This window comes from Boleophthalmus pectinirostris, unplaced genomic scaffold (assembly GCF_026225935.1).
Source record: "Boleophthalmus pectinirostris isolate CB_2022bp ecotype Guang Dong unplaced genomic scaffold, ASM2622593v1 HiC_scaffold_5, whole genome shotgun sequence".
Taxonomy (NCBI): domain Eukaryota; kingdom Metazoa; phylum Chordata; class Actinopteri; order Gobiiformes; family Gobiidae; genus Boleophthalmus; species Boleophthalmus pectinirostris.
The window spans coordinates 11,403,875-11,430,973 of NW_026571404.1; the positions used below are offsets into that span (position 1 = coordinate 11,403,875).

Consider the following 27,099-nt stretch of genomic DNA (forward strand, 5'->3'; position numbering starts at 1 on the left):
TTTAATTATAGAAGCAGTTATCTATACATCACTATTCTGTCTCTTTTTCAGATTGTGAGGTGAGAGAATTACGACAGGAAGTGCTCTCCATCCTCTTGGCTTCGGAGCTGTTTGTCTCTGGACCCTCTTCGGTGGTCCCCGCTCCAGGCTCGACTCAGTACCTCCTGAGTCTGTCCCGGGTCGCCCTCAGCGCCAGTGTGGAGCACCCACAGCTTTGGGACGCCCCGCAAGCACAACGATTATTACAACACCTACTGAGCTCCACCAGCTATGAGGTAGGTCACAGTCATAATTTCATGCACAATCAGTGGACAAGGCTTTCAGATGACATCTTTTTGAAACCTATTTTGAAGCAAACAAAACCATCTCCAGTGCAATTGGAGATCTTTGTAAAATTGTGTATGGATATAACATAAAATAAGTTTGAAAAAGTTTAAAGTCCCATGTTAAAAGTTTAAAGTTTGAAAAAAGTTTGAAAAAGTCAGTCAAGCATAATGTATTACTGCTTAAACCAAAGAGAGAGATTCACTTTTTTCACTTTTTGACTTAGACAAACTTTATTGCTCCACAAGGGAAATTATTTGGACACAGTAGCTCACTAATCACAATATAATATAATAACAAAAATAAAAATATAAGTGGTCATAATAAATTTTAAATAAGTAGCAAAAAAGATGGCAAGAGACAGGTGTCAAATAAGGCTTAATTATATAAATGTATATGTACAAGTCAAAAGAAAATAGAAAAATAAAAAACAAAGTAATGAAACATAAAATCTCACTTTTGGGGGGTAGATTTGATGAAATTACATTAAAATCACACATTTATAATTCTGTTATAGAATATTTATTTATTTCAAACTTGAGAAATACATGTAAAATATGAATGAATCAATATACTAGATTCAAATGCTGATAAAAATTTAATTATTTTTATGCAAAGTAGTAACATCGATCCATTAATCTTTATTTATAGAGCCCTTCAAAACACTCAAGGTGATCAAAGTTCTTTCCAAAAAACAACTAAAAAGATATATTTCTTTTTTCTTTTGGTAATTTTAAAGGCTTCCATGTATAGATTTTTTAAATGTATTCATTCGTTTGAGCAAGGTAAAACAAAATCAACAACAACTAGAAAAGCACTCAGAGAGCGCAGACCTCCGCCAAGGGCTACCCCCATTTTTTATATAAATTGCGATAAAATCTGTCTTCTGGATCAGATCCGGATCAGCCTTTGGAATATGAAAGAGGATCCCATTGTCCATCCCTGAGTCAAATTTCATGGGGTTTGGTCAATAATTAACCGAGATATTGAGAAACAAAATTTTTGGCCCCATTTACCACAATGTTAACTAAAATTTCAAAGTGATCCAGAATCCAGGATTTCTTCCAGATCACCCCCAAAATGAAATCAGTTCTTCCTTTTCACATTTCCAACAAATCCTAAAAATTTCATCAAAATCAGTCCATAACTTTTTGAGTTATGTTGCTAACAGACAAACAAACAAACAGACAAACGCCGGCAAAAACATAACCTCCTTGGCGGAGGTAATAACAAAAAACAAAACAAAAACAAGGATATGTCCATGAACATACTTGGGACCTGGTGCTCAAAAGGAGTAGGATGAAGTTTAAAAAATGTATACTGTCCTCCCCCAATTTAATTTAACTGTATTGACTGACTTTTTTGCATTAACGTTTGTTCTTGCCCCTTTTACATCCGTCTTTATCATCTTTAGGTGCGTGCTTTGGCTCTGGACACCCTCCTGAAGCACCTCCAGCGGGACAGCGGCAGGGACACGGACACAGACAGGGTCGCAGAGTTGCAGGACCAGACCACCCTGAGTCACCTGACGTCCCTGGCCTTTCACGAGACACACCCCCATTGTCTGTCCAAGGTGGGACCACACACACACTGCCCCCTCCTAAGCGTCTGTCTGTGAGTGTTTGTGCGTTGGTTTTACAGATCGCTCTCGCCTTGTTCAGACACGGGACGTCAAACAGAAGGACCCTTCACCAAATACATGAGCTCTCGGGTATTTGCATACACCTGTTGTACTTTCACTCCAGCTCTGGGTGATCTCAAACATTGGCTGTTCTCAGAGTTACTGCTTGTTTATTTGGTAAAGAAGTGACACTGAAAAAAGAGGTTGTTTAGAGGACTTGTGCCCAGTTTCATAGTTTTTCACAGTTTCAGGGCCATTTACATCCAGTCATTTTGTGTTGATGCCAGGACAACACTTTGTTTTCAAGTTACACAAACATCATAGCAACTGTTGTAAAAACACTTTCTGGACTTGATCTTGGCCCATTCAGAAAGAGAATTAAACTTATCATATGAAAGGAAATGGAATTTAAAGGTACATTACATAACTTTTGGAAAGTTACACAGTATGGCATTGCCGTATTTTTCGGACTATAAGTCGCTTCAGAGTATAAGTCGCACCAGCCAAAAACATGTGTAATGAAGAAGAAAAAAACATTTATAGGTCGCACTGGACTATAAGTCGCACTTTTGGGGGGAAATTTATTCTATAAAATCAGAAGCCAGGAACCGATAGAGAGAACAACAGGCTGTTAACGTCACATATGAACAGTTCTTCAGATTAAACTATAGCATAAACAACAGAAGAAGTTTACCAAAGTCTCCATCTCACTCCAAATCACTAAATCCATTGAATTCTTCATCCAAACTCCATGACCTCCGGAAGTAAACGGTGTAGCTGTCGTCAGACTCAGCATCAGTTCCTGTTACAATTATTCCGGCCTTTCTGAATCCCGACAGGATGGTTTCGGTTGTCGCTGAAGTCACTTAAGATGTGTGAAGAATCCCTCAGTCGTCCAGGTAGAATCCACGGCGAGGAGAAAATTTAGTTTGTTGACTGGACCAAAGTTAGTTTGTTTGAAGACGTTTCGCAGCTCATCCAAGCTGTAGAAGAGAAGAAGCAGCTTGGATGAGCTGCGAAACGTCTTCAAACTAACTAACTTTGGTCCAGTCGACAAACTGAATTTTCTCCTCGCCCTGAAGTCACTTCAATTTAATGTTTTCAGTGGAGAAGTCAAGGTGCGACTGACATGATACAGACAGGACAGCAGCTCTTTCTGCAGGAGACATGCACAGTAGAGCAAAGTGACAGTGGTAAAGAATTGTAGCAGCAGATACTGACACACAAGCCTAGAGCCTCTCGCGGCCGTCAGTGTGAACATTTTAACATATAAGTCGCACCGGAGTATAAATCACAGAACTACCCAAACCATGAAAAAAAGTTTGACTTATAGTCCGAAAAAAATGTAAATATATGTATCTTGAATTTATAAGTACAACTATTTTGATTGCATAGTGGAGTTGCTTCTCCACTGATCTGACTTGTAACCTGACCTGGTGCTGCTGCCAACTCATCTTCACTGAGATAGACAAGATTGTGGAAAATTCTAAGCAAAATAAAAAACTTCCATGATAATGTGCAGGAGGCAGACATTCTTCCAGCAAAGTTAACCATTAAGAGTGATATTTTAGCTTAAAGTTTAATGTTTGTGGTTTTATTTTATGGATGTTGCACGTTAGAAGTCTTATTGTAATCACAAATGTTGACACAATAATGAAAATTACAGTTTCAGCTTGATCCGATTGCAAAAATGTGGTTAAAAACAGTTACTACATTAGACTGTAATCCAACGCTCCTCCTCAGTTTAGGCAACATGAAGAAGAGCTTTTTTTTTTATCCTTATCTGTTGAAATGTCACGCCCTCTGTTAGATCATTGGACAACATTTTAATGTAAACCACAAATGCATTTTCCTCAGTCGAACCCTGTACATTTTCTTTTTCTATACATTTTCTTAGTCAAGTGCTAGCCGATGATTGCATGTTTGGAGAACTATAATTTGTGGATTTGCATCAGAAAACTGTCAGTCCTTGTGCATTTCTGTCAAAAGTGCTGAGGTTGCAGATTTCTCCAGTTCATTAGAGCCACATTTCCAAACACACTTGTATCTGTTTTCCTTGTTTCTGTGAACCACTAATTGATGAAACCTCCATCTTGCAGAGACTTGCGTGAGAGCGTAATCGGGCTGAGGGGGAACGCCAAACTTACTGGCACTGAGCTGGTTCCCTCACTCTGTTAAACTCACACATAAGAGCGCTGGACCAAGGGCGCGCTAACGAGTGTGGAGCCAATGAACCTTATGGACATCCTGGTTTTAAGCACAAGTTTGAGCAGCAAAAATATGAAAAATATATCAACATGGAACAAAATACTACTAAGATACTGTATTATTATTTAAATATTTTTGACAAATTAAAATTAAAATGAATTTCTGTCTTATAGAAGCGCTTCATTACTTCTAATACAATAAAAAAATAAGGCTAAATTAAAGCAACAGTAACACAATATAAACTTAGGAATGGGCAATATATGACAAAAAAGTATTATATATTGTCGTAAAAAATAATTCAGAATTTTGCCCCTCATGTTTATTGAGACTTTATATGAACTTTATATTCACAAACACAAAAAAGGGATTTAAATTTCCTGAACATAAGCACAAAAAATAGTGAAATTTGAAAGAAATCTTCCTCTGAGTTATAGTCCGTTACACGAAGTTGTAGTATTTTTGAGTCTAAATGAAGTGTATGAATCTGTGTATCATTCGTTCATAGTTTTTTTTTTTTTTTTTTTTTTTTTTCAAAATAAAACCAAAAATAAGAAAAAAAAAAAATCTTCATTATTTGTCTCTAAAACCAAAATGAAAAAAACTGATAATGCTTTGCTTTTTCAGTTTTCGATTTTGTGTTTAAATGAATAATTGAAGTAACAGATAACGACCTTTTCTCTTTTCCGTGACTTAAACTGCGATGCCGGACTTTTGCGCCGCATACAGACTGAACCAGGACTAAACCAGGACTAAACCAGGACTAAAACAGATCTAAACCAGGTCTGAACCAGAATTGAACCAGGACTAAAGCATGTCTACCAGGGCTAAACCAGGACTAAACCGGTTTCAGTCCTGGTCTCCGTCCTGGTCTCCATCACAGTCACAGTCCTAGTCTCGGTCTGGGTCTCAGTCCCGGTCTGGTCCCGATCTGGTCCTGGTCTGGTCCCAGTCTTAGTCCTGATCACCCGACCGGCTCATCTCGACACTCCTGGTTCTGTTCTGGTTCTGTCCTGGTTTAGTCCTGATTCAGTCCTGGTTCAGTCCTGGTTTAGACCTGGTTTAGACCTGGTTTAGACCTGTTTTAGACCTGTTTTAGTCCTGGTTCAGTCCTGAGATCAGTTTGTATGCGGCGCAAAAGTCCGGCATCGCTGTTTAAGTTACGGAAACGGGAAACATTATAACATTATTCATTTAAACACAAAATCGAAAACTGAAAAGACAAATTGTTATCTGTCAAATAATTCGTTTTCTTATTTTTGGTTTTATTTTGAAAAACAAATGAATGAATGATACACGGATTTGTACGGGCTCCTCTTTTACTCACACACACTGGTATGACTCAGTCCAAGTCTCCTCTAGGCGTTGCTTTATGGGACAGTCAGTTAAAACGCTGTTAAATGAGAGCGTCCGATCTGCTCCAAGGACACAGCAGTTACCATAGTTCACTCTGGGCTGCACCAAAGCATTCTGGGAGAGCAGCAGTGGGTCTGACTAGATTTGTAGAGCTTTCTTTTTTTTTTTTTTTTGTCCTATGTAGTTTTCCTGGCCGGCAGCTGACTGGTTGTAATGTAGCCGTCTAGGTCAAACTCCTACGTCACAGTTTTGCTCCCAGTGTTGTTTGTTTATGGATTCTGTTGATGGAGAAATACTTTATGGAAATGGAAACTCCTGAAAACACAACAACTTCAAACCTGAGATTGCGGGTATAGAGGGATTGTGGATGTATTTATTAGGTGCAAACATCACAAACTATTCCAATATTTATAGGAAAAATCCCCAGGCAGCACAAGGCACTTCTATGAAATCTGTGTCTGTAGTCCGCCCTACGCAAGTGGCTGTAAAAGCTTTTGCTGTTTTGAAGTGACGATCAGGGTTAATGTATTATCTGGAAAAGAGGGCAGATACAGTAACATAAAATGACTCTTCTTTCTGCTCCTTTTCATTCATTTCTTGTATGTTTGATGTTATGACGCTCTAAATGTCTTTTTATATTTTACGAGTGAAATGGAAATAAACAAATAAAATAAGCTAAACTAAAAAAAATTTATATTACAGGGGTCACCAAACTTTTTTTCTCTGGGGGCCACGTTATCGCTCCTGACTGTGATGGGGGCCGGAGTCGGGTCGGTCGTAAAACAGATTTGTATGACCCTGATGACATGAATTATATTCTTTGAAAACTGCCACACTTTCTTTACATATCAGACAAACTGCACGGTCCTTAGACTGAAAAAAAATAAAAATAAATCGTCCACTATGCTTTGAAAATTCTGCACTCTCTGTCAACTTTTCGTACTTTAACACTTGCCATTTTGCTGTCCTTAACTGCACTACAGAACTCTGCATGTGTGGTCAGGTGACGAAAATTCTACGGCAAATTTGACAGCAAAAGACATATAATTATTTAAAAATTAATATAAATACTTCATATAAATATCATTTTTAATTAAACAAGTCAACAAAATACAATATACAGACATGTTATTAATTGCCAAAAAGTATAAAAAATAAAAAAATAGGCCATGACAACTTTTGAGGATTGCTTCATAGGGCCAGTTCAAGTGGTGGTGGACAGAGGGGCTGGAGGACCGGCCAAAGGGACGTGGTGGGTCGGAGTTGGTCCACAGGCCTTAGTTGGATGACTCCTGGTACAGGATGTCATATATGAGCCTAAAGCACTCGTCTGAGTGCAACTACTAGCTACTAGAGCTGGGTTGTATGGACAGAATGTGTATTTTATCATATATTTTCATACTAAAATACTTCCATACAAAAAAAAAAAAACACAACACATGCACACTTTTTTTTTTTCCCCAAGACAAGACAACTGATTAAAAACTACAATTTAAAATCTGCATATAAACAGCTCATTTTCAACTTGTGATGCTGCAGGTTCTTTGCCCCTTTTCCCAAGAGATGAATGAAGTTATTTCATTGGTTGATTGAGTGATTGATGGATGGATTGATATTTGATTAATTCCCTTTGCAGAACAGTGACGCAGCTCTACTGTTCACACAACGTTGTTTTGTCCAAATATCCTGCAAAAATCCTATAATTCAGTCTTAAATATTCCCCACTCACTCCTGCTACCAACTATTCCTAATGAAAACTTCAATCTAAGGAACTTTGATCACGATTTCGATTTGTGTCAAATGATCTTGAAACTCATATAATCAAGCTGAAATGATTTAAATCTTAACAAAGTTTATTTGGGGAAATTTTTTAATTTTTTTAAATACAGAGATAGTAGAACAGCTGGATCTTGTTTAGTTTGGATACATTTGTGTTTTTCTAGGCCTTATTTCATGTTCAAAGTATATTTTTAATACATTTTCATTTTCATGTTTATACGTAGCAAAATATTCATATTTGTTGCCTTATATGTATTTTCAATTTGAAAGTTTTGCCTAAATTATCAATAACAAAGTGTTTTTTGAGAGAGAAATGCTGAATAAATGCATCGTGTAACTAAAAAAAAATAATCGTTTGCATAATCGTGATTTCAGTATTGCCCAAAATAATCGTGATAATGATTTTTTTCCATAATGGCGCAGCCCTACTTCAATCTGAACTAATTTACACTTTCACTGCTGCGGCCCCCGTCCTGTAAATACCAGCGTCTCAGCAGGACCTAAAGCTCGGAGCAGAGACCTGGAGTGAGACTTTTACATTGTTTTGTTTGTATAGTGTGTGTGTGTGTGTATGTGTGTGTGTGCACTGTGGGTGGGCGTCACGTTTATTTGCATGCTACAGCGCGGCTCTTGTACGCGTCCACGCCTGACTTGGCTTGTTTTCCTGTATATTTGAGTATGTGGGCAGACCAGTGTGTCGCGGGACGGCAGCTCATTAAAACACATTGTAAAAAGGCAAGAGTCAGCAGAGGCGCTCCGACCAGCTGTGTCAGAAATGATGTGGGTTTTTATGGATTCTGTTCAGTCCTAGTTTAGTCCTGGTTTAGACCCAATTCAGTTCTGGTTTAGTTCTGGTGTAATTCCTGTTTAATCTTACTGCAGACTTGGTTTTGTCCTCGTTCAGACCTTGTATTTTCGAAGGTTCATCCTGGTATGGTCCTAGTTTTGACTCGTTACGCTTTTATTTATTCTTGTCTTGAATTTTGTCCTGGTTTAGTCTAGTTTCGGTTTGGTTCATTTCCAATTTTTCGTGGTTTAGTCTGGATTTATGTCTGATTTGTTTCATTTTTGTTAATTAGTTCTGGTTTAGTGTTATTAATTGTGCTTCTTTTCTTTTTTTTTTTCATAGCAGTACTTTGAAAGCCAAATATTTCTGAGGTGGTCTGTGTGAAAACTGTGTGAAATTGAAGTGTATAGAAGTGCTAACCGAGTACTGACAGGAGCATGGCAGGGCACTCTGAGAGATTGATGGGGATCACTGTAAATGTGTCAACCAAAAGTCCATGATAAACAGTGAAATGAGCGGCTGCGTCATTGGTGAAATCGTGCACTTGTCTGCAACTTTAATGGCAACCCGACCTCTTCAGTTTAGGTTTTAGCAAAAAGTTATATTTTGTTTTAATTATCTGTTAATTTTGCTTTCCTTTTATGTTTTTCAGACAAATCCTGTGTCTCTAATAACACAAACAAGACCAGATTATGATAACGGCAAGGAAATATTTGTAAAGTCTTGTTGAAAGGGTTTTAATTTGAGGTGTTTTGTCCTTCCAGCAATAACATTTCTGTTTTTGATCCATCATTCAATATTAGGGCAGCCTGTCAGGAGTAGGGGTGTGCAAAATATCAAAATATTAATATATCGTATAGTTTAATGTGATGATACAGTATTGATATTGGGGACTGCTGAATCGAGAAATCGCCAAGAGTATTTTTTAGTATATTTTACTAAATTATTTTCACTGTTGGGCAAGTTACTTCAAAATTGTTATGCGTTATTTATGACTTGTTACTGCTATTTCAAAGTAATTCGTTACATTACAATATTAAGACATACACGACTATTTACATTACTATACTACATTACATTACCAGGACCAAACCAAGACTGAACCGAGGACTGAACCAGGACTAAACCAGGTCTAAACCAGGACTAAACCAAAAACTGAACCAGGACTAAACCAGAACTAAACCAGGACTGAACCAGAACTAAACCAGGACTAAACCAGGTCTAAACCAGGTCTAAATCAGGTCTAAACCAGGTCTAAACGAGGACCAAACCAGGACTAATCTTGGACTAGAACTTGGAATCTAGGACCGCCCCTGAGAGAACCCCGAGCCCGTGGAACAGTGTCTGCAATCGTGGAGCGTGGAGTTTTGCGCCGGTCCTTTCACCCGCGGTCACCCGACGGTCTACATGGTCGCTTCTCCGGCGTTTCACCGCTGCTGATATTGTGGTGATTTTTGCGAATTCGTATGAAGAAAAACAAAAACCTCTTCAATCCAGGTTAAAAAAGCATTGTAACATGCGTTACTAACATTTGTACCGAGTAAAATATATATATATTTTTTCCTATAATGCCTTACATTACTGCGTTACAGTAAAAAACAATGCATTACAGTAATTTGTTACTTTTATAACGCATTATTCCCAACACTGATTATTTTGTTACAGTGCTACAGTTTTGTTGCTTGTTTAGAGGGAGGAAACTTGTTTATGCAACAAATTTGACATTTTCACTGTTTTGATGAGTAAAATGTTTGTGTTTCGTATGAACTTTGCACAAGAAGTGGTTTAACAAAGACTTTTAGTATCATAGCCATGATTTAGCCTTTTTATTAATTGAACATGTATCGAATTGATTTGAAATATATTGTATCGAATCGAAAGTGCATTGTATCGAGATATATATCGTATCGTGGCCTGTGTATCGAGGTATGTATCGTATCGGCAACTTCTGAATGATACCCAGCCCTAGTCAGGAGCAATGCACATGTCTGTATTTTTAAAAACAGCTATCATGACATTACTCAGTACAACAAAATTAAGTCTCTTGAGTTTTTAGCCATGTCAGAATGTTACCTCATCAAAAACATACCCGAGTTGTTTCATTCACACATGTTTTTATAATCCTTTAGTCTGTCTACATCACCTTTAGTCCAGGGGTCACCAAACTTTTTTCTCTGGAGGCCACATTATCGCTCCTGACTGTGATGGGGGCCGGGGTCGGGTCGGTACGTATAACAGAATCGTTTGACCCTGACGACGCAGATTATATTCTTTGAAAACCGCCACACTTTCTTTATGTATCAGACAAACTGCGTGGTCCTTACACTGAACAAAACAAATCAGTCGTCCACTGTTCTTTGAAAACTCTGCACTCTTTGGCCACTTTTCGTACTTTAACACGAGTCATTTTTCTGTCCTTAACTGCACTACAGAACTCTGCACGTGCGTTGACTGTCACTGTTTGATCTCGAGTTTGTCAGATGATGAGTATTCACTGGCAAATGTGAATACCTCATTTAATAATATAAATCTAAATACTTTAAATATAAATACAAATACTTCATATAAATATCATTTTTAAATTGAAAAAATCAACAAAATACAAGATGCAGACGTGATATTATTTGCCAAAAAAAAACATGGCAGCTTTTGAGGATTGCCTCATAGGGCCAGTTCAAGTAATGAGGGGCAGAGAGACCTGGAGGGGCCGGTCAAAGGGGCATGGAGGTCCTTAGTTTGATGACCCTTAGCTTTAGTCTGTCTACATCTCCAAAGCTCAAAATGCTCTGTTCCACCTTGTGATGTCATGTAATGGTAGTTTTAAGATTGGCAGAGCTACTTTTACCTTTTGTTTAGTTGAAAATGGCAATTCCAGAGCTGAAATAAGCCAAATCTTTTTACTTGAAGGTGTATGGAGTTTAAAAACACAGTGGCACACTTTCTGTATCACCACATGACATCACAAAGTGGGAAGGCAGGTGTTCAGTTTGAACTTAGGTATGTCTGTGATGAGCAAACAACATTATAACAGATCAGAAAATAGCGTAACATGGGCCCTTTAAGTATTCCATTTGACAGAAAATGATTTGTGAGATTTCGTCAGATTACAACTTATGATTTTAAGGAAATCCTAGAAACCTTATGATCTATTAAATATATTTTATACAAACTTAAAGGGAGGCCAAAAGTCTTCAATAATAAAGAAAGATGTTCAGAGAAAGCCGTGTAGATCCCTAAGTGCGTCTGCTCTTCTCTCTGTTTGAACCAAATGTTTTTATGTTCCAGTTTACAGGCCTGGGCCAAACCAATGATTATTGTATTGGGTTTAACAGGGTCACACTATCCACACACGAGACACTAGAGGGGCTTCTCTTCTGCACCTCATCTTTTTACTGCCCCCCTGCTCAAATACACAGTCACGCACACACCAATGTTTATACCTGCGTGTAGTCTCTGCCCCTCACCCCTCCCTCACCCGTCCCATAAAGCCAGCCTTATTTTAAAGCTATAATAACAGGTTGAGGCCTTGAAAGAAATAATAATCAGTGAGAGATGCTGTAGGAATGTCAACATGTGCTCGGCTGGATGTGTGTTTTAAAAGGAGGGCACGAAACAGGGCTCTCCCCCCGAAGCTCAGCCAGGGGCCAGTGTGTCAGAGCAGTTATCAGGTAAAGGAAGTAGAGGAGAGGGGAAGTACAGTGATATCGTGTGAATGTAACGTGCTGATGATGGAAAATTACTAGTGGAACAGTGATGAATTTGAAAATGTTCATAGACTGTATACCCTATTTTCAGACTATAAGGCGCAATATCAATAATGTTGAATTCTCTCGTCTATTTTCATACATGAGGTGCACTGGATTATAAGGCGCATTAAGCGAAACAAACGGACGACACTTGAGACTGATCCCTTAGTCCAGGCATCCATGATCCATTGGCAGATCGTGACGTAAGTCGCCCGGCGTTGCCTCCCTGTCTTGGTGAATGTTTATTGTAAATGTGAATGTAGGTGGATCATTTAAGTTTGTTTTTTATTTCCTACGAGGACGACTCAAATATACATTGAGTAATAATGTGTTTAATGCAGCTTTGTGCACATTTGTTCATGTTTTACAGAAACTAAACTTAAAACTACATAGATAATTTACAACTATAAGCGTTGAAAAAACAACTTGCTCCACGTGCATTGATGCGGTCAGCTTCTGTCGGACTAAAGGACATGACTCTGGAATATGTGTGTTCTTTCTGCGACAAGGTGATGGCAGCAGTGTGCGTTGAGTCGACGCAGAACTATACTTCGCCCTTTACTCTGAGAGGCTCCTGGCTACGGCCGCTATAATGCTTCGACAATCCATGAAGTGCTGCGGCTTCGTAGTTTACCAAAGTCGTACTAAAACATTTTGTCAGATTTTTGAGCGCCATGTACCAAGTAAAATTGGTTCGAGGTCAGTAAGCAGAACCAGAATGAATACATAAGGTGCACTGGATTGTGAGGCGCATTGTCGATTTTTGAGAACATTAAAGGATTTTTAAGTGCACCTTATAGTTCGAAAAATACAGTATATAAATGGACATAACCCACTAGCTGTCTCGTTCCAAATAGGAAGTGAGCATAGAGGCGCTTCCGACTTCACTGACCCTGTCTCCAGTTGACTTTACATCGGAAAATTGTCATCCCTATCTCTAACGGCTGCAGTGAGGTCCTAAAATTTTCATATTTTGTGTTTTTAAGGATAAAGGCTTTTTGATACTGATACAGATAAGATTTAACTGGTGTTTTAACTATTCATAGGTAGAACTAATATATTACTATCTTCTTCAACATCTCTTGTCCAATCCACTTAAGGCTGTATAGCACTTTTCATAAACCTTTCCAAAGAGTTTCATGGGTAAATTAACACAACTGTAAATATTAAAGGGCTCATATTACGTTATTTAATTAGCTATTGTTATCTCCTCAAAAAATACCTGAAGTTGTGTTTTGTTTAATTTACACATGTTTAACACAAACCTTGCGTACTTAGGCTGAGTTCTTCTCTCAAACTGAAAACACTGTCCCACCTTGTGATGTCACGAGGTAATACAGGTGCTTCACTGTGTTTTTAAACTCCATACACCTTCACTAAAATCATTTGGATAATTTCAGCCCTGGAATTGCCAATCTCTACTGAACAAAAGGGAGATGTTAACTTGAAAACTACCGCCTCATGACATCACAAGGTGGAACAGAGCATTTTGGGCTTTGCAAATGTAGACAGACTAATAATAAAGGGTTACTCGAACATGTGTGAATGAAACAAAACACAATTCCAGGTCTGTTTTGGAGGAGTTACAATATTATAACATGGTTTGAAGCTCACAAGAGTCAATTTTGCTTCATATAGGACCTTTAAATAAAACAATAAACAGAAAGCATTAAAATATATAGAACTACTAAAAATGGCTAACTCAGTAAAATGTATAAAAACATAATTAGACACACTTGTCACTTTTGATTTGAGCGTGTAGTGTCTTGAGCAGTGGGATGTCCTGTGTATCTGAGTGAGCCCTGGGCAGCTGTGTACCCGTGGTTTGGGCGTGCGATGGGAGGATCCGACCGGTGTAAAAATAAGCGGGCATTTGGCAGCTGCAAAAGGACACCAAAGCTCCACTGACAGACACAAGTTCACATGTTCTCACTATGTTCTTTGTATGTTCTATCTATGTTCTTTGTATGTTCTGTCCGTGTTCAGGTTAGTCTATAACATTCTAGCCTTGCATAGGTTTAGCTGTGCAGTCTGGTTCAAGGATACTGTTATATTTTAACTATAAAACACAACGTAAAGGTGCATTGTGTAACTTTTCTGGTTCAGAGTCCGCCACTTGCTTTGTGTGACATGTTTCATTAAACCTTTCTGTCATCATGGAGACTAAACCAGGCCAAGTTACTGGTCAGAATGCCTGTTTTTGTAGGTGTTTTAAGCAATAAAACCACCTGTAATTGAATAGTGCAAGGTAGATCTGTTTAATGCCATATTGTGGAACATTTGAAGCAGAGCCACGACATAGAACGGACCCCCAAATGTTTTTATTTTTTTAATTTATGTATTTATTTTGGGCAAGTAAGAAATGTACATTCTTTTACAATGGAACATACAACATTAATGAAATCACAGCAGAAATAACAACAAAAAATGTGAAAAATTTACACCTTGACACCTTTAACAGCAACATTTTTATAATTATTTCTTAATATTTAAAGTTGCACTGTAACTTTTCTGGTGGTGGCTACACTACCTGCTTGAGATTAATCATATCTGAACAAATTTACTTTGAAGAACGTTCTTACTTCTCCAAAGATATGACCTGTAACTTGACCTGATGGCACTGCTTTTCTTCATGGAGAAAGACCAATTTAATGCCATACTGTGGAACAATACTGGCAACTAAATATGTTACACAGTCCATCTTTACACATATTAAACGCCGTATGAATTGTCAGTATCTAACCCTGATCCCTTTGTGAAGTGTTTTTATGTTAAAGTAATATTGAATACTGCAAACCAAATGAATTAAACAAAATTCGACCAAATTCTGAAGCAGTATGAAAAAGTTGAGATTGCACTAAAGTAGGGATGTAACAATAACCGAAATATCGTGATATCGTATCGTCAAAGTTCTCACAATAATATCGTGGACCATCACAATATATCGAATTACCAGTCTCTTTGGTTAAATTAAGAGTTATGGTACAGCAATAGCTAAAAAAAAGACAGAGAACTACATAGACCATGATCCTTTGCTCCATTTCAGTGTAGACTACAAGAAGAAATAATAGTTCTAAGCACTTTTAAGTCTTAGTTCTTTGGTTTTTAAGATGAATAAGCAGCATATTAACAGTTTTAGCTGTTTAGCCTCCACAAAATATCACAATAAATATCGTACCGTGAGATGTATATTGGGAAAATATCGTACTGAGAAATTTGGATATTGTTACATGCCTAATCGTGAGCCTCCCCGCCATATCGTGAGCTGAGACTTGGATATCATTACACCCCTACACTAAAGTATTTGGATGTTTCAAGTAAACTAGAAAAGCACTCAGAGAGCGCAGACCTCCGCCAAGGACTACCCCCATTTTTTATATAAATTGTGATAAAACCAGTCTTCTGGATCAGATCCGGATCAGCCTTGGGAATATGAAAGAGGATCCCATTGTCCATCCCTGAGTCAAATTTCATGGGGTTTGGTCAATAATTAACCGAGATATTGAGAAACAAAATTTTTGGCCCCATTTACCACAATGTTAACTAAAATTTCAAAGTGATCCAGAATCCAGGATTTCTTCTGGATCACCCCCAAAATGAAATCAGTTCTTCCTTTTCACATTTCCAACAAATCCTGAAAATTTTATAAAAATCCATAACTTTTTGAGTTATGTTGCTAACAGACAAACAAACAAACAAACAAACAGACAAACGCCAGCAAAAACATAACCTCCTTGGCGGAGGTAATAAAATCAATAAGCGCAGTGAATTGATAAGACACAAGTTCACAAGTTTCTCTCTGTTCTTTGCACGTTCTATCTTTTCAGGTCCTGGAGGTCCTGTGCGCGCTCTGCTCCTCTGGGCCCATCCTCTGGCAGGACGGGGACCGGCTCATGTCCCAGGAGGAAGTCCAGAGACGCCTGCTGTCCCTTGCCCAGACCTCAGCACACAGGTCAGACCCAAAACACAGGAACCAATATGATCCACAATGCCCAACACAACAGAGCTCAACACAACAGAGAGAATTCAATAAAGTATTCATGTATTTCAGGTACAAACAAATTATGAAGTGTTTATACCAAAACATGCTGGTTGACCAGAACTGTATCGTCAACAAAGGTTAGATAAGGGCGCATGAATGAGCTCTGAATGTGTATGGTGGTGTTTTCATAAAGTTGAATAATGTTTTAGATAAACAATTACAATACTATAACTTCCACTTCCACTAAGGATGAACAGTATCAGTATTTTTACTTTATTTTTCTTTTCTTTTTTTTACAGTTGTCTATAGAGCATTAGTAAAGCATTAGGGTTTTTATGAAGTCTTACCTACAGTGAACCCTTTGTTTGTTGACCTGTTTTATACATTTAAAGTGCTGGTACTTGTTAAGGTTCCAGGATCTTTATTGTTATAGACACACTTGTAATGGTTTAAAGTGGAGGGGACAGTTCCTATGTGCTTAAAGATCTTGTATTACTCTATTTTCTGATCAAAGTTATAATGTTTCCTCTTCAAAAACAGACCAGGAGTTGTGTTTTGTTTCATTCACACATGTTTAACTTGCAAATCCTGCACATTTTTAGGCTGAGTTCTTCTCTCAAACAGAAAACACTTGTGATGTCAAACAGTGATACAGCAAGTGCTCTACTGTGTTTTTAAGCTCCATACACCTTCACTAGAATCATTTCAACAATTTCAGCCCTGGAATTTCCAATCTCTGGAAACTAAACTACTACCAACTGAACTAAAGGTGAAAGGTAGATATTATCTTGAAAACTATATGATACCACAAGGTTTAACAGAGCATTTTGAGCTTTGGAGATGTAGACAATTAGCCTGATTCATCAGCTGGTTTTACTTCATTTCACTTCGTACAAACCCTATGACCACGCAGCCTTAGATTTCGTTCGCTTGATGGTAGGCGGGTACTTTTTATCATTATTCGGTCGTGACCTATGCAATGCACCGCTAACAGGGCTAACTGGTATATTAAGCTTTTCCCAAAGCCTGTAGTAAGAAGGACAATAATGTCTTTCCCCTTGATGAAATTCACAAAAGATTATCTTTATTCCGGCTTTAAATCATTGATCTTGGGAATTGTTGACAACACTGAATGTATGGCTCTTCGCTCATTGGCTGGTGCCCGAACTCGCACTTCCGGGGTTTTTGTGAACCGTCTAGTGTATTTTGATCCCTGACCTAGTCGCTGGAGAGAAATGAAATTGAGCGGAGGCACTAGGTGGTGCCAGCCTGGCTAGTAGATCAATGCCGTGGCAAGTGCAAAATACTTTTACATTTCACAACACACATTTACATCTTGAAAACAAATTCCAAGTTTCATAAAACACATTTGCAAATGCGCAAACAAATTTACCATAAATGAAAGACTTGTACAAGCACCGAGATAAATTTACATGTGGCAAAAACACGAAAAAAATGCAAAAAATACAAACCCCCGAAACAAATTAACAAGACTGAAAAGGTAATATCTTAAAAAGTGGAAGTAACAAACGAAGTGCGATACAACCAGGAAGTTAAAATTCAGCGCATATGTAGGTACCACATGGATTGCATTCAACATTTTCTAGTAATGGTCGGAGCCTTTTTCTCTTCATCGTTCGTTTGGAGACATTTATCCGTTTTGTTTGTCAAATGGGGAAAAACATTGTTCACTCACCACAATGTTTTGTAAATTTGTTTGCACATTTGTGTTTTATGAAACTTGGAATTTGTTTTCAAGATGCAAGTTATGTAATCTAAATGTAATTTTGTTTTCAAACTTGTTAATGTGTGTTGAGAAATGTAAGTGTTTTGCACTGGCCGGCCGCAGTAAGACAGTCTAATAATGCAGAATTACTCAAACATGTGTGAGTGAAATAAAACACAACTCCAGATATGCTTTATAACAACATTACAACATGACTTAAAGCTTAAAGAGTCAATTTTGGGTAACATAAGACCTTTAAATCATCAGTACAAGTCAAGTTAATTTGAATGGACTAGCACAGTCATGAATGAATGTGCTTGTGTGTATGTACTTTGTCTTTCTTTATTTACCCCTCACCTAAGGATTTAACCTTTACAAAAGCTCCAAACTTTACACCCAAAAGTCAACGCTTGTGAAGAATGCATTAGTAGAAATCCAACTCCCGCTTCTGTCACCTGAAAAGCACTACCCGCTTCCTTCTGTACACACCTGCTGTCCAAACATCCCCTCCTCACCTCTTCTCTTTCCCTCCTCTCTCTCTCTCTTTTCTGTGATGGATGGGGTACACTGTGCGCCCCTCATTCAGAGCCACAGTCCATGCAGGGGGACGTCCCGGGTCAGCGACTGCACCTGGGTCTAACTGATCCTTTTTACAAACCACCTCCTCACTGTTTCCGTCAGCGGCACAAGAGCTGTTTTACTGAACCACTGTAAAATATAGTCTGAGTAAGTGTGATGTAAGACCAGCCTGATGGATAGATAAATATGTGACCTCAATATGAAAACCTAATAATTCATGAAAACGTATAGAGAAGCATACATATTTTTAAAGGGCCCATGTTACGCTATTTTCTGATCTATGTTATGATGTGGTTTCCTCGTCAGAAACATAACTTGACTTATGTTTTCATTCACACATCTTTAACCTTGCATGTACTGTATATAAGCTGAGTACCATATTTTTTGGACTATGAGTCACACTGTTTTTCATGGTCTGGGTGGTCCTGTGACTTATACTCCAGTACGATTTATATGTTAAAATGTTCACACTGAAGCTGTGAGAGGCTCTAGGCTTGTGTGTCAGTATCTGCTGCTCCTATTACTCCTGTACCACTGTCTATTGGCTCTACTGCGCAGAAAGAGCTGCTGTATCATGTCAGTCAATCGCACCATTACTTCTGTACCACTGAAAATTAAAATTTAAACAAACTTATAAAAACAATTGAGAAGACTGAACACAAATGCCCCCAAAAACAAAATCATATTTTTTCAAGCTGATAACAAGCTGCAAGTAGCAAAATATTCAGCTGAAAACAATAATCGAGCAGCAGAAAGAAAGTTTGGAGTGAGTGGGAAACTTGTGACACCAGGAGGGTGCACCGTCCAACTTTCCTGGAGCGACAAAGCCTGGACTTCAGTGACAACCGAAACCATCCTGTCGGGATTCAAAAAGGCCGGAATAATTCTAACCGGAACTGATGCTGAGTCTGACAACAGCTACATAGAAGAGGAAGGAGCGCTTTATTTACCTCCAGAGGTCATAGAGTTGCTCAGAAGTGACACCAAGGATGAAGAATTCAGTGGATTTCGTGATTTGGAGTGAGATGGAGAGTTTGGTAATATGTTACATTATCAGCCTGTTGTTTTCTGTTCTATTGTTATTACTATAACTTGCCTTTCAAGATGAAATGTCGGTTCCTGGTCTCTGATTTTATAAAACAAATTTCCTCCAAAAAGTGCAACTTATTTGTTTTTTCTTCTTCATTATGCATTTTTTGGCTGGTGCGAGTTATACTCCGGAGTGACTTATCGTCCAAAAAATACAGTACTTCTCTCAAACTGAAAACTTTTCCACCTTGTGATATTATGTGGTAATATAAGAAGGGCTCCACTGTGTTTTTAAACCCCATACATCTTTACCAGACTCATTTGGGTTTTTTCAGCGCTGGAATTGCCAATATTTTCTAAACCAAAGCACACTACTACTAGTACTTTTGTTTCTTACTATAAATTTCCTTTCCTGTAATGACCATATGAGTCACACACCATTCAATGAAACCATTTATTTGGTTTGAATGTATTACAGCCTTCTTACATCACTAGTACTGGTAGATTTTCAGTTCTATTTACTATAAACATAACCTAGACTACTAAGATTAATCCCTCTGTTGTTCACCTGCTGATTCAACCCATTTCTATTATGAGACTCTGAATCATGCATTTGAAACCGCTAACGGATTTGTCCCGTACTACATTACACTTCTGTATTTGTGCGTTCACTCCCACACCTCGACAGACACACACCTTTCCGACGGGCCACCGCTGTACGGTTCTCACCCCAAAACAACAGCCAACGTCCCGCATCAGGATAGAGTTACAAAGGCCTTTCACCAGCACATAACCTGCTCCCAGCCACAACCTCGGCTCCCGGGATCGTCTTTCCTTTTTGGAGAGACCTGAGGGTTATGATTAGAGACAGTGCAGGATCAGATTGGGTTGCTGGTGGCTGTCTTTGCCTGTTGTATGTGATTGAATAACACTGAGCCTATTGTCAAATGCAATGACATGGTGGGGAGCGGCACACTTCTTTTGTGGTTTGCCGGGTGTAGTAATAGTAATAGGGAATTTTTCAATCAGTGCCCAAAGCTTAAAACCCATATTGATCAAATTTCTACACTGTATATCTTACATTTATATAGATATAGTAAATCTGTGTATCATTTGTTCATTCATTTTTCAATATAAAACCAAAAATGTGAAAATGAAAAAAACAACTATTTTCTTCATTATTTGTCTCCAAAACCAAAATGAAAAAAAATGGTAATGGTTTGTCTTTTCAGTTTTCGATTTTGTGTTTAAATGAATAATGGAAAATTCGGATAATGTTTCCCGTTTATGTGACTTAAACTGCGATGTAGGACTACAGACTGAAACAGGACTGGACCAGGACTAGGACCAGACCGGAACCAGACCGGCACTGAGACCAGGACTTAGATTGGGACCGGGGCTGAGACCGGCACTGAGACCGGCACTGAGACCGGCACTGAGACCGGCACTGAGACCGGCACTGAGACCGGCACTGAGACCGGCACTGAGACCGGCACTGGGACCGGCACTGACCGGCACTGAGACCGGGACCAGCCCGGGACCGGACTGAGACTGACACCGGGACTGAAAACAGTTTAGTCCTGTTTTAGTCCTGTTTTAGTCCTGTTTTAGTCCTGTTTTAGTCCTGATTCAATCCGTATGCGGCACAAAAGTCCGGCATCGCAATTTAAGTCACTGAAATGGGAAACTCCATTATTCCCATTGAAAAAACAAATCATTATCCGTTTTTGGTTTTGGAGACAAATAATGAAGAAAACAGTTGTTTTATTTCGTTTTCTTATTTTTAGTTTTATATTGAAAAACAAATGAACGGATGATACATGGATTATATTATGCACAATGGCTGCTTTTTAACATTTTATAACAGTTTTCCCTCATCATAAACCTGATAAAAGCTGTATTTTGACTGAGTGATTCATGAATTCAAGATGCTCTTGCTCTGAAAATTGCTGTTTTACTCAGCCCCCTACACGCCCACTGTTCTGTACTTACTCTGTTTAATATTTACCCAGAAAGTTCCATTGAGATTCGGAATATCTTTTGCAAGAGAAACCTGGGAAGTTTGATCCAACATTATCCAGAAAGTGTCTAAATCTTAAAGTGTAAAGCAACTGGATGCCTGAAGTTTGAGTAAAAATAATATTAAGTAGTTGGTTAGTTTTGGCTTTAGTGTAATTGGTAAAACATATGGCTTGTAATATGAAGGAAAAGTCTATAACGGATCAATAACAACAACAATGTAATAATTTAATCTAGTCTAAGTAAGTCTAGTAAGTAAGTAAATTTAAAAAGTCGAAATTCTGAAATCTTGACATATTTTACCATGCTTTTTGTTTCTTTATCTTGCAGTGTGGAGCTCCACTGTGCTGCCCTCACTCTCCTCTCTCAGCTGGTGGCTCAGCGTGTGACCTCTGACCCTCAGGTAAACATTGGCTTTAAATGGAGTGTGTTTAGTTTTCTTTGTTCACTGAGGATGACATTGCAGTTGACCTAAGCATGAATGAGAGCCCAGCAGGGTGTAGCAGGACAATCTGGTTCAAGGATACTGTGATTTATTAGGAGACAGGGTGGGATTAAATACGTTTTTAAATTTTTTTGATGTTATTTCTGTTATGATTGCGCTAATGCCATTTGGATAATACTCTGTTCCATTGTAAAAGAATGTGAATTGCTTACTTGCTCAAGATTAATACATAAATGAAATTAAATGCATGAAATTAGTAGTAGTATAAAAGACAACAGGAATATATATTTCTTACTTATATTTTTTCTTTTTTGTTAAACTCAAAGGTGCTCTATGTAACTTTTCTGCTACCAGTTTTGAGTTCAACATATCTAGAAATAAACAGATCTAGTGAATTGAGGAGGAAAATGTATATATGTTTGAGTCTTATATTTCTGACATAAATATTATATATTGATACTTTGCAGTGACATCACACTGGGGGTGTTCTACATGTAAGTGTATGGTGTATTGTTCAGCAGTTATCATGAAGACACAATGCACACATTAGGAAACACAGTCAAAAAGTCTTAAGAATGTCTGGAAACACATTTTCAGGAGCATGTAATCAATACAAACATTCAAGGTCCTGTTTAGGTGTTTGATTTTCAGCAAAAAGGTGAGAGTGACTAAATTAAATACTGTTGGCAAATGCTTGGTTGCTTGTGACTGTAATGTTGTGTGTGAGGGTCTTGCAGGGTTCCCACTGTCATGGAAATCCTCTAAAAGTCATGGAATTTTGTAAATTCAATGAAAGTTTTGAAAAAGTCATGGAATTTTAGTATCTCTTTCACTCAACTACAGCATTTTGTTATGTTCTCATTAGGCTGTTATGATTATTTCTATGCACTGACAGTATTTTGAATGTTAAAAAAACTATAATACCAAACCATAAGTTGAGTGGAAAGGGTTAACATTTAATATTTAGCCCTAAAAGTCTGATCAACTCTACACATGTAGGTGCCGTAAAGTCACGGAAAATTCACTTTAGGTCATGAAAAAGTCATGGAAACGTTTTGAAATTTTGTCAGTTCAAAAGAGTGGGAACCCTGGTCTTGTTTAACATCAAAATCATCTTATTGTCTTATCTTAGTGTTAACAAAGCCTCAAACAGAGCCTCTCCCCCAAGGAATGTGGGTGACACAGCTGCAAAGTATCTTATTATTTTAATCGTATAATATCCTGTCTTTGTGTGGTTAGGATGGCAGTGCAGCCTCATGTTTCTCTGAGTGGGCCGCTCTGGTGTGCTCGTGCTGCAGTGAGGAGCAGCCTGTGGAGGTCAAGATGATGGTGTCTAAAGTCCTGGTCCAGTGCACAGCTCCTGTCCTCACAAGCCCCCGTCTGCCTCTGGGTCTGTCCTTACGCACAAACCAACTTCAATACAGACATTAACCTCAGTTACTCTGGAGTAAAAAAAAATCTGAAGTTGTGTTTTATTTCATTCACACATGTTTACCACAAAAACCCTGCATATTTAAGCTGAATTCTGAAAACACTCACTCAAACATGTATGAATGAAAGAAAACACAAAACACAGCTCAGGATAATATGTTTTTGAGGAGGTAATATTCTGGCATGTCTTAAAGCTCAAAAGAGTCAGTTTTTGCATAATTTAGGATCTTTAAAATAGAAAATTCTTGGAAACCATACAAATAATAAGAATGCAATACCCTTGTAAATCGCCTTAAAGTAGCTTTACACTTTTCATGATTTGGGATCTTGGTATCTGGGATTGTCATCAAACACTATACCACAACTGTAAAACTGTATTAAACAATTGCAAATTTTGATCTTGTATATGTAGTTTTTTGGCTCTGACCTTAAATTTTGATGGATAGAGATAAAAATTGCATAATATAATATTTAATTTGTGTAATTTCTTTCATAATTTACCTTTTGTCATGTATGTTCCAGGTTTAGACACGACATTTTCTCTGTGGAAGAGTCTGGTCACGCTGCTGCAGGATGAGGATCAGGAAGTGAGAGATGCTGCTGCCGACTTCATGTGTTTTGTTCCTGCAGATTTGTTCAGTCCAGGTATTGTCATTTGGATTTACCACAGTATTATTAATGCACTAGTATAAATGGGATATATTTGGTAGCTGCCAGTCAATGCCACAATAGACATCTGTCGATGGATTTTTAAAGATATTTTTGTAACTTGTAAGCAACTTCACAAGGTTGCACTGTGTAACTTTGTAGAGGTGGCACATCACCTGCAATTTTCCATGTTAATAGAAAGTTAAATGGGACTATTACAGCTAAAGGAACAACATTTCCATGGAGACAAGCTGGTTCCCTCCTCCAGGCCAAGTAAGAGTCAGGTTTGTGGAGATGCAAGCCCATTTAGAGCAGGGACACACATTTTTCAGTGTCATAAAAACATCAAAAGTGTAAAAAAAAAAAGTGCATCCCTCTTCCAGGCCAAGTAAGAGTCAGATTTGTGGAGATGCAAGCCCATTTATAGGAGGGACACACATTTTTCACTGCTATAAAAATATCCCAAAAAAATGTGCTTTCCTCCTCCAAGCCAAGTCAGAGTCAGGTTTGTGGAGATGCAAGCCGTTTTATAGCAGGGATGCACATTTTTCAGTGTCAAAAAAACATCAAAAGTGTTAAAAAAAATGTGCTTCCCTCCTCCAGGCCAAGTAAGACCCAGGTTTGTGGAGATGCAAGCCTATTTATAGCAGGGACGCACATTTTTCAGTGCTATAAAAACATTAAAAGTGTAATAAAATGTGCTTCCCTCCTCCAGGCCAAGTAATAGTCAGGTTTGTGGAGATGCAAGCCCATTTATAGTAGAGACGCACATTTTTCAGTGCTATAAAAACATCTGAAGTCTAAAAAAATGTGCTTTTATTTTTGTCTATTTTTATTGCTAAAACGTTACACGGTAGGGCTTTAAATACTGCCATAATAAAAAGCAACATATACAGTAGCAATAAATAATACCTGACCTAGTTTTAGTTAGTGTATGCCTTTATCCTTTTTTATATCTGTGTGCTGTTTACACAGAAAACAATGTGTCCAGAACAGCACAATGGCCTGCACTGTGGGGACAGAGTTTAACATTGCGTCCTCAAACATCCACATACTATATAATTACAACTTTAACATTAATCAAAATAGCTCCGTTTGGATCTACAGGGAAGCCAATGGCATAAACAGACAGCGCCTCCAGACCGCAGCAAACACGTGGTGATGGTAAACGGGGCGGATGACATAATTTCGTGCTAAGAGTTGGGGAGCATTCCTGGAACGAAGAGGGCTAATTTGAGTTTGGCCGACGGGACACTGCAGTGAAAAGTGTGTGTTTATAAGAGCAAGTGTGTGGTTATGTGTCATTGTTTTGAGAATGATTGAGGTTTGTTTTCTGAAGATTTTTTATAACATTGTCAAGTGAATGCCTCTAAACTGCCCGCCCAAACACTCATTCAGTTTTGGAAATGTCCCCAGATGGATGACTAAGGGGGATGCTAGGCCTGTCACGATAAATACTCTATCGACTTCATTTTGTGCCATAAATCAAAGGTGGGACAATATTTGGGGCGAGCCATGTTAATTACGGGTACTTGGTCTGGTACTTTTGTTATTTTACAGTACTACATTAAGATTTGACAGTTTAATAATACTTCTTTGACTGATTATAAATACACTCTAACTACAACTATTAAAATGTTTCATTTTGCTGTTTATCTATTGCAGAAACTGACATATATTAACAAAATTTAATTATTCTATTGTATCTATACCAGCCTGCATGTATGAATGTTTTATGAATGTGCATTTGATTTGGTCAAAGAGGTTTGCGAGCACACTTCCGTCAGTCTGTGCCAGTGCAGCTATGGGATTTCAGACATTACTTATATATTTTTTCATATATGCGTCACTACTAGGGATGGGCATGATTAGTCAACTGATCGATAATTGCTCATTAAGAATTTTGTCTATCATGTTCATTTTTAATCGACAAACTGAATGTAGGTTGCTGGGCGTAGTGTAAGGAGACAAGGCTGCGTCTGACAGCACAAACACTGGAGTTGTGGCCTCACAGTCCCATGTTTGAGCTCTGGCTCCTTGGAGACACTGTACCACTCACTGAGTGTGTTTACATGCACATCATTGTCCCGGGTATGATCGGGATTTTTGAGTATCCTGGTTTCGTCACGGTGCATGTAGACGCAGTATCCCGGTTACTGCAACATAAAGTTGAGAGTCACATGTGTCCAAAAGACAAACACTTTTCAGTCTTTTCATCACAACAGTAGCAAAAATAAATAAAGTGACCAAAATAAATAAAGTGAGTGAAATGTCTGTTAAATAAAGAGCTGCACTAAACCTGCACACGTCTGATCTCTGAAAACATGAACCATCTCCAACGTGACACACACACAGAACAGACTCACCATCATCATCATCATCATCAACATCGTCCCTTTGTCACAGAGACACTCATATTCCACTGAGTCGTGTCCTTTAGTCTGACAGAAGCTGAACCGCATCAGCGCACAAGGAAAGAGCTGTTTTTTTTTCAGCGCTTATAGTTTATGAAATGAGCCACGTGGTTTTAAGTTTTGTTTTTTTCAAACGTAAACAAATGTGTCAAAGCTGCATTAAACACATTATAATCTCAAACAGCTGATGTGGCTCTAGAGTGGTTATGTTTTATATGTTGTAAAGTTTAGTTTATTTATGCAGATTAGTAATAGTAATAATGTTGATAATTTTAATATAAAAACGTTAATGATTTATCGAAAAGTCAATCATTAATTCTCCCTACGATTGATTAAGAAAATTTAATGGAATGCCCATCTCTAGTCACTACCTTACAATTTGTAACATTTAGTTCTTCATACAGAAGTTAGTTTGCCTATATGACTCGTTAGTAGCCCAAAATAAGGACAACTGGCTATTTTTACTGTTGCAAATAAAGTAAACAGGACCCCAACTTCACAGATGCTGTAACAGCTGACAACAATCTGTAGCCCCCTCACAAACACGTCGACTTCCTGTATTTTTCTCAGCTTTCCTGTAGGAGCCTCCCGTATTGTGTCTGTTAGCGCTGATGCTATCGTCTAACACAACACGGACCAGGAAAAAAAAAAACACGTCCTCCACGACTTGACTCATGGGGGAAGACTCAACCTACCCTGAATAATTTGTTTTTGTTCTTTTTTAGTGACACTTTGACTTTTTTTGTCCAACTCCATAGTTGACAAGAAGCGATAATAAGGTTTTCAAAGCTGATATAAGGACTCAGGAAATGCGTTTAAAATTCCTTGTAATGTTTTGGTAGTTGGATTTGACGTGATTGTGCTCTATTCGTGTTTATGTACATTGGGGCAGACAGATGGAGATAAGCTGTCAACTCGATATCAGATAGAAGCTAAGCAACCCAGCTCGCATGGAGGTTTAACATGGGGACCGGAAAGGAGCAACAATAGGCATAATTACTCAGTGGG

The 27,099-nt window shown here is 38.2% G+C and overlaps 1 protein-coding gene across 1 annotated transcript in view; it reads left to right on the forward strand.

The window, feature by feature from the left end:
- The window catches only part of thada (THADA armadillo repeat containing), a 220,901-nt gene that overhangs the window by 160,700 nt on the left and 33,102 nt on the right, over nucleotides 1-27,099 (forward strand). The window contains 6 exon segments of the mRNA XM_055162731.1: nucleotides 52-275; nucleotides 1,739-1,897; nucleotides 15,646-15,770; nucleotides 21,484-21,556; nucleotides 22,838-22,988; nucleotides 23,552-23,674. Of these exon segments, the coding sequence (XP_055018706.1) occupies nucleotides 52-275; nucleotides 1,739-1,897; nucleotides 15,646-15,770; nucleotides 21,484-21,556; nucleotides 22,838-22,988; nucleotides 23,552-23,674 (855 nt within the window).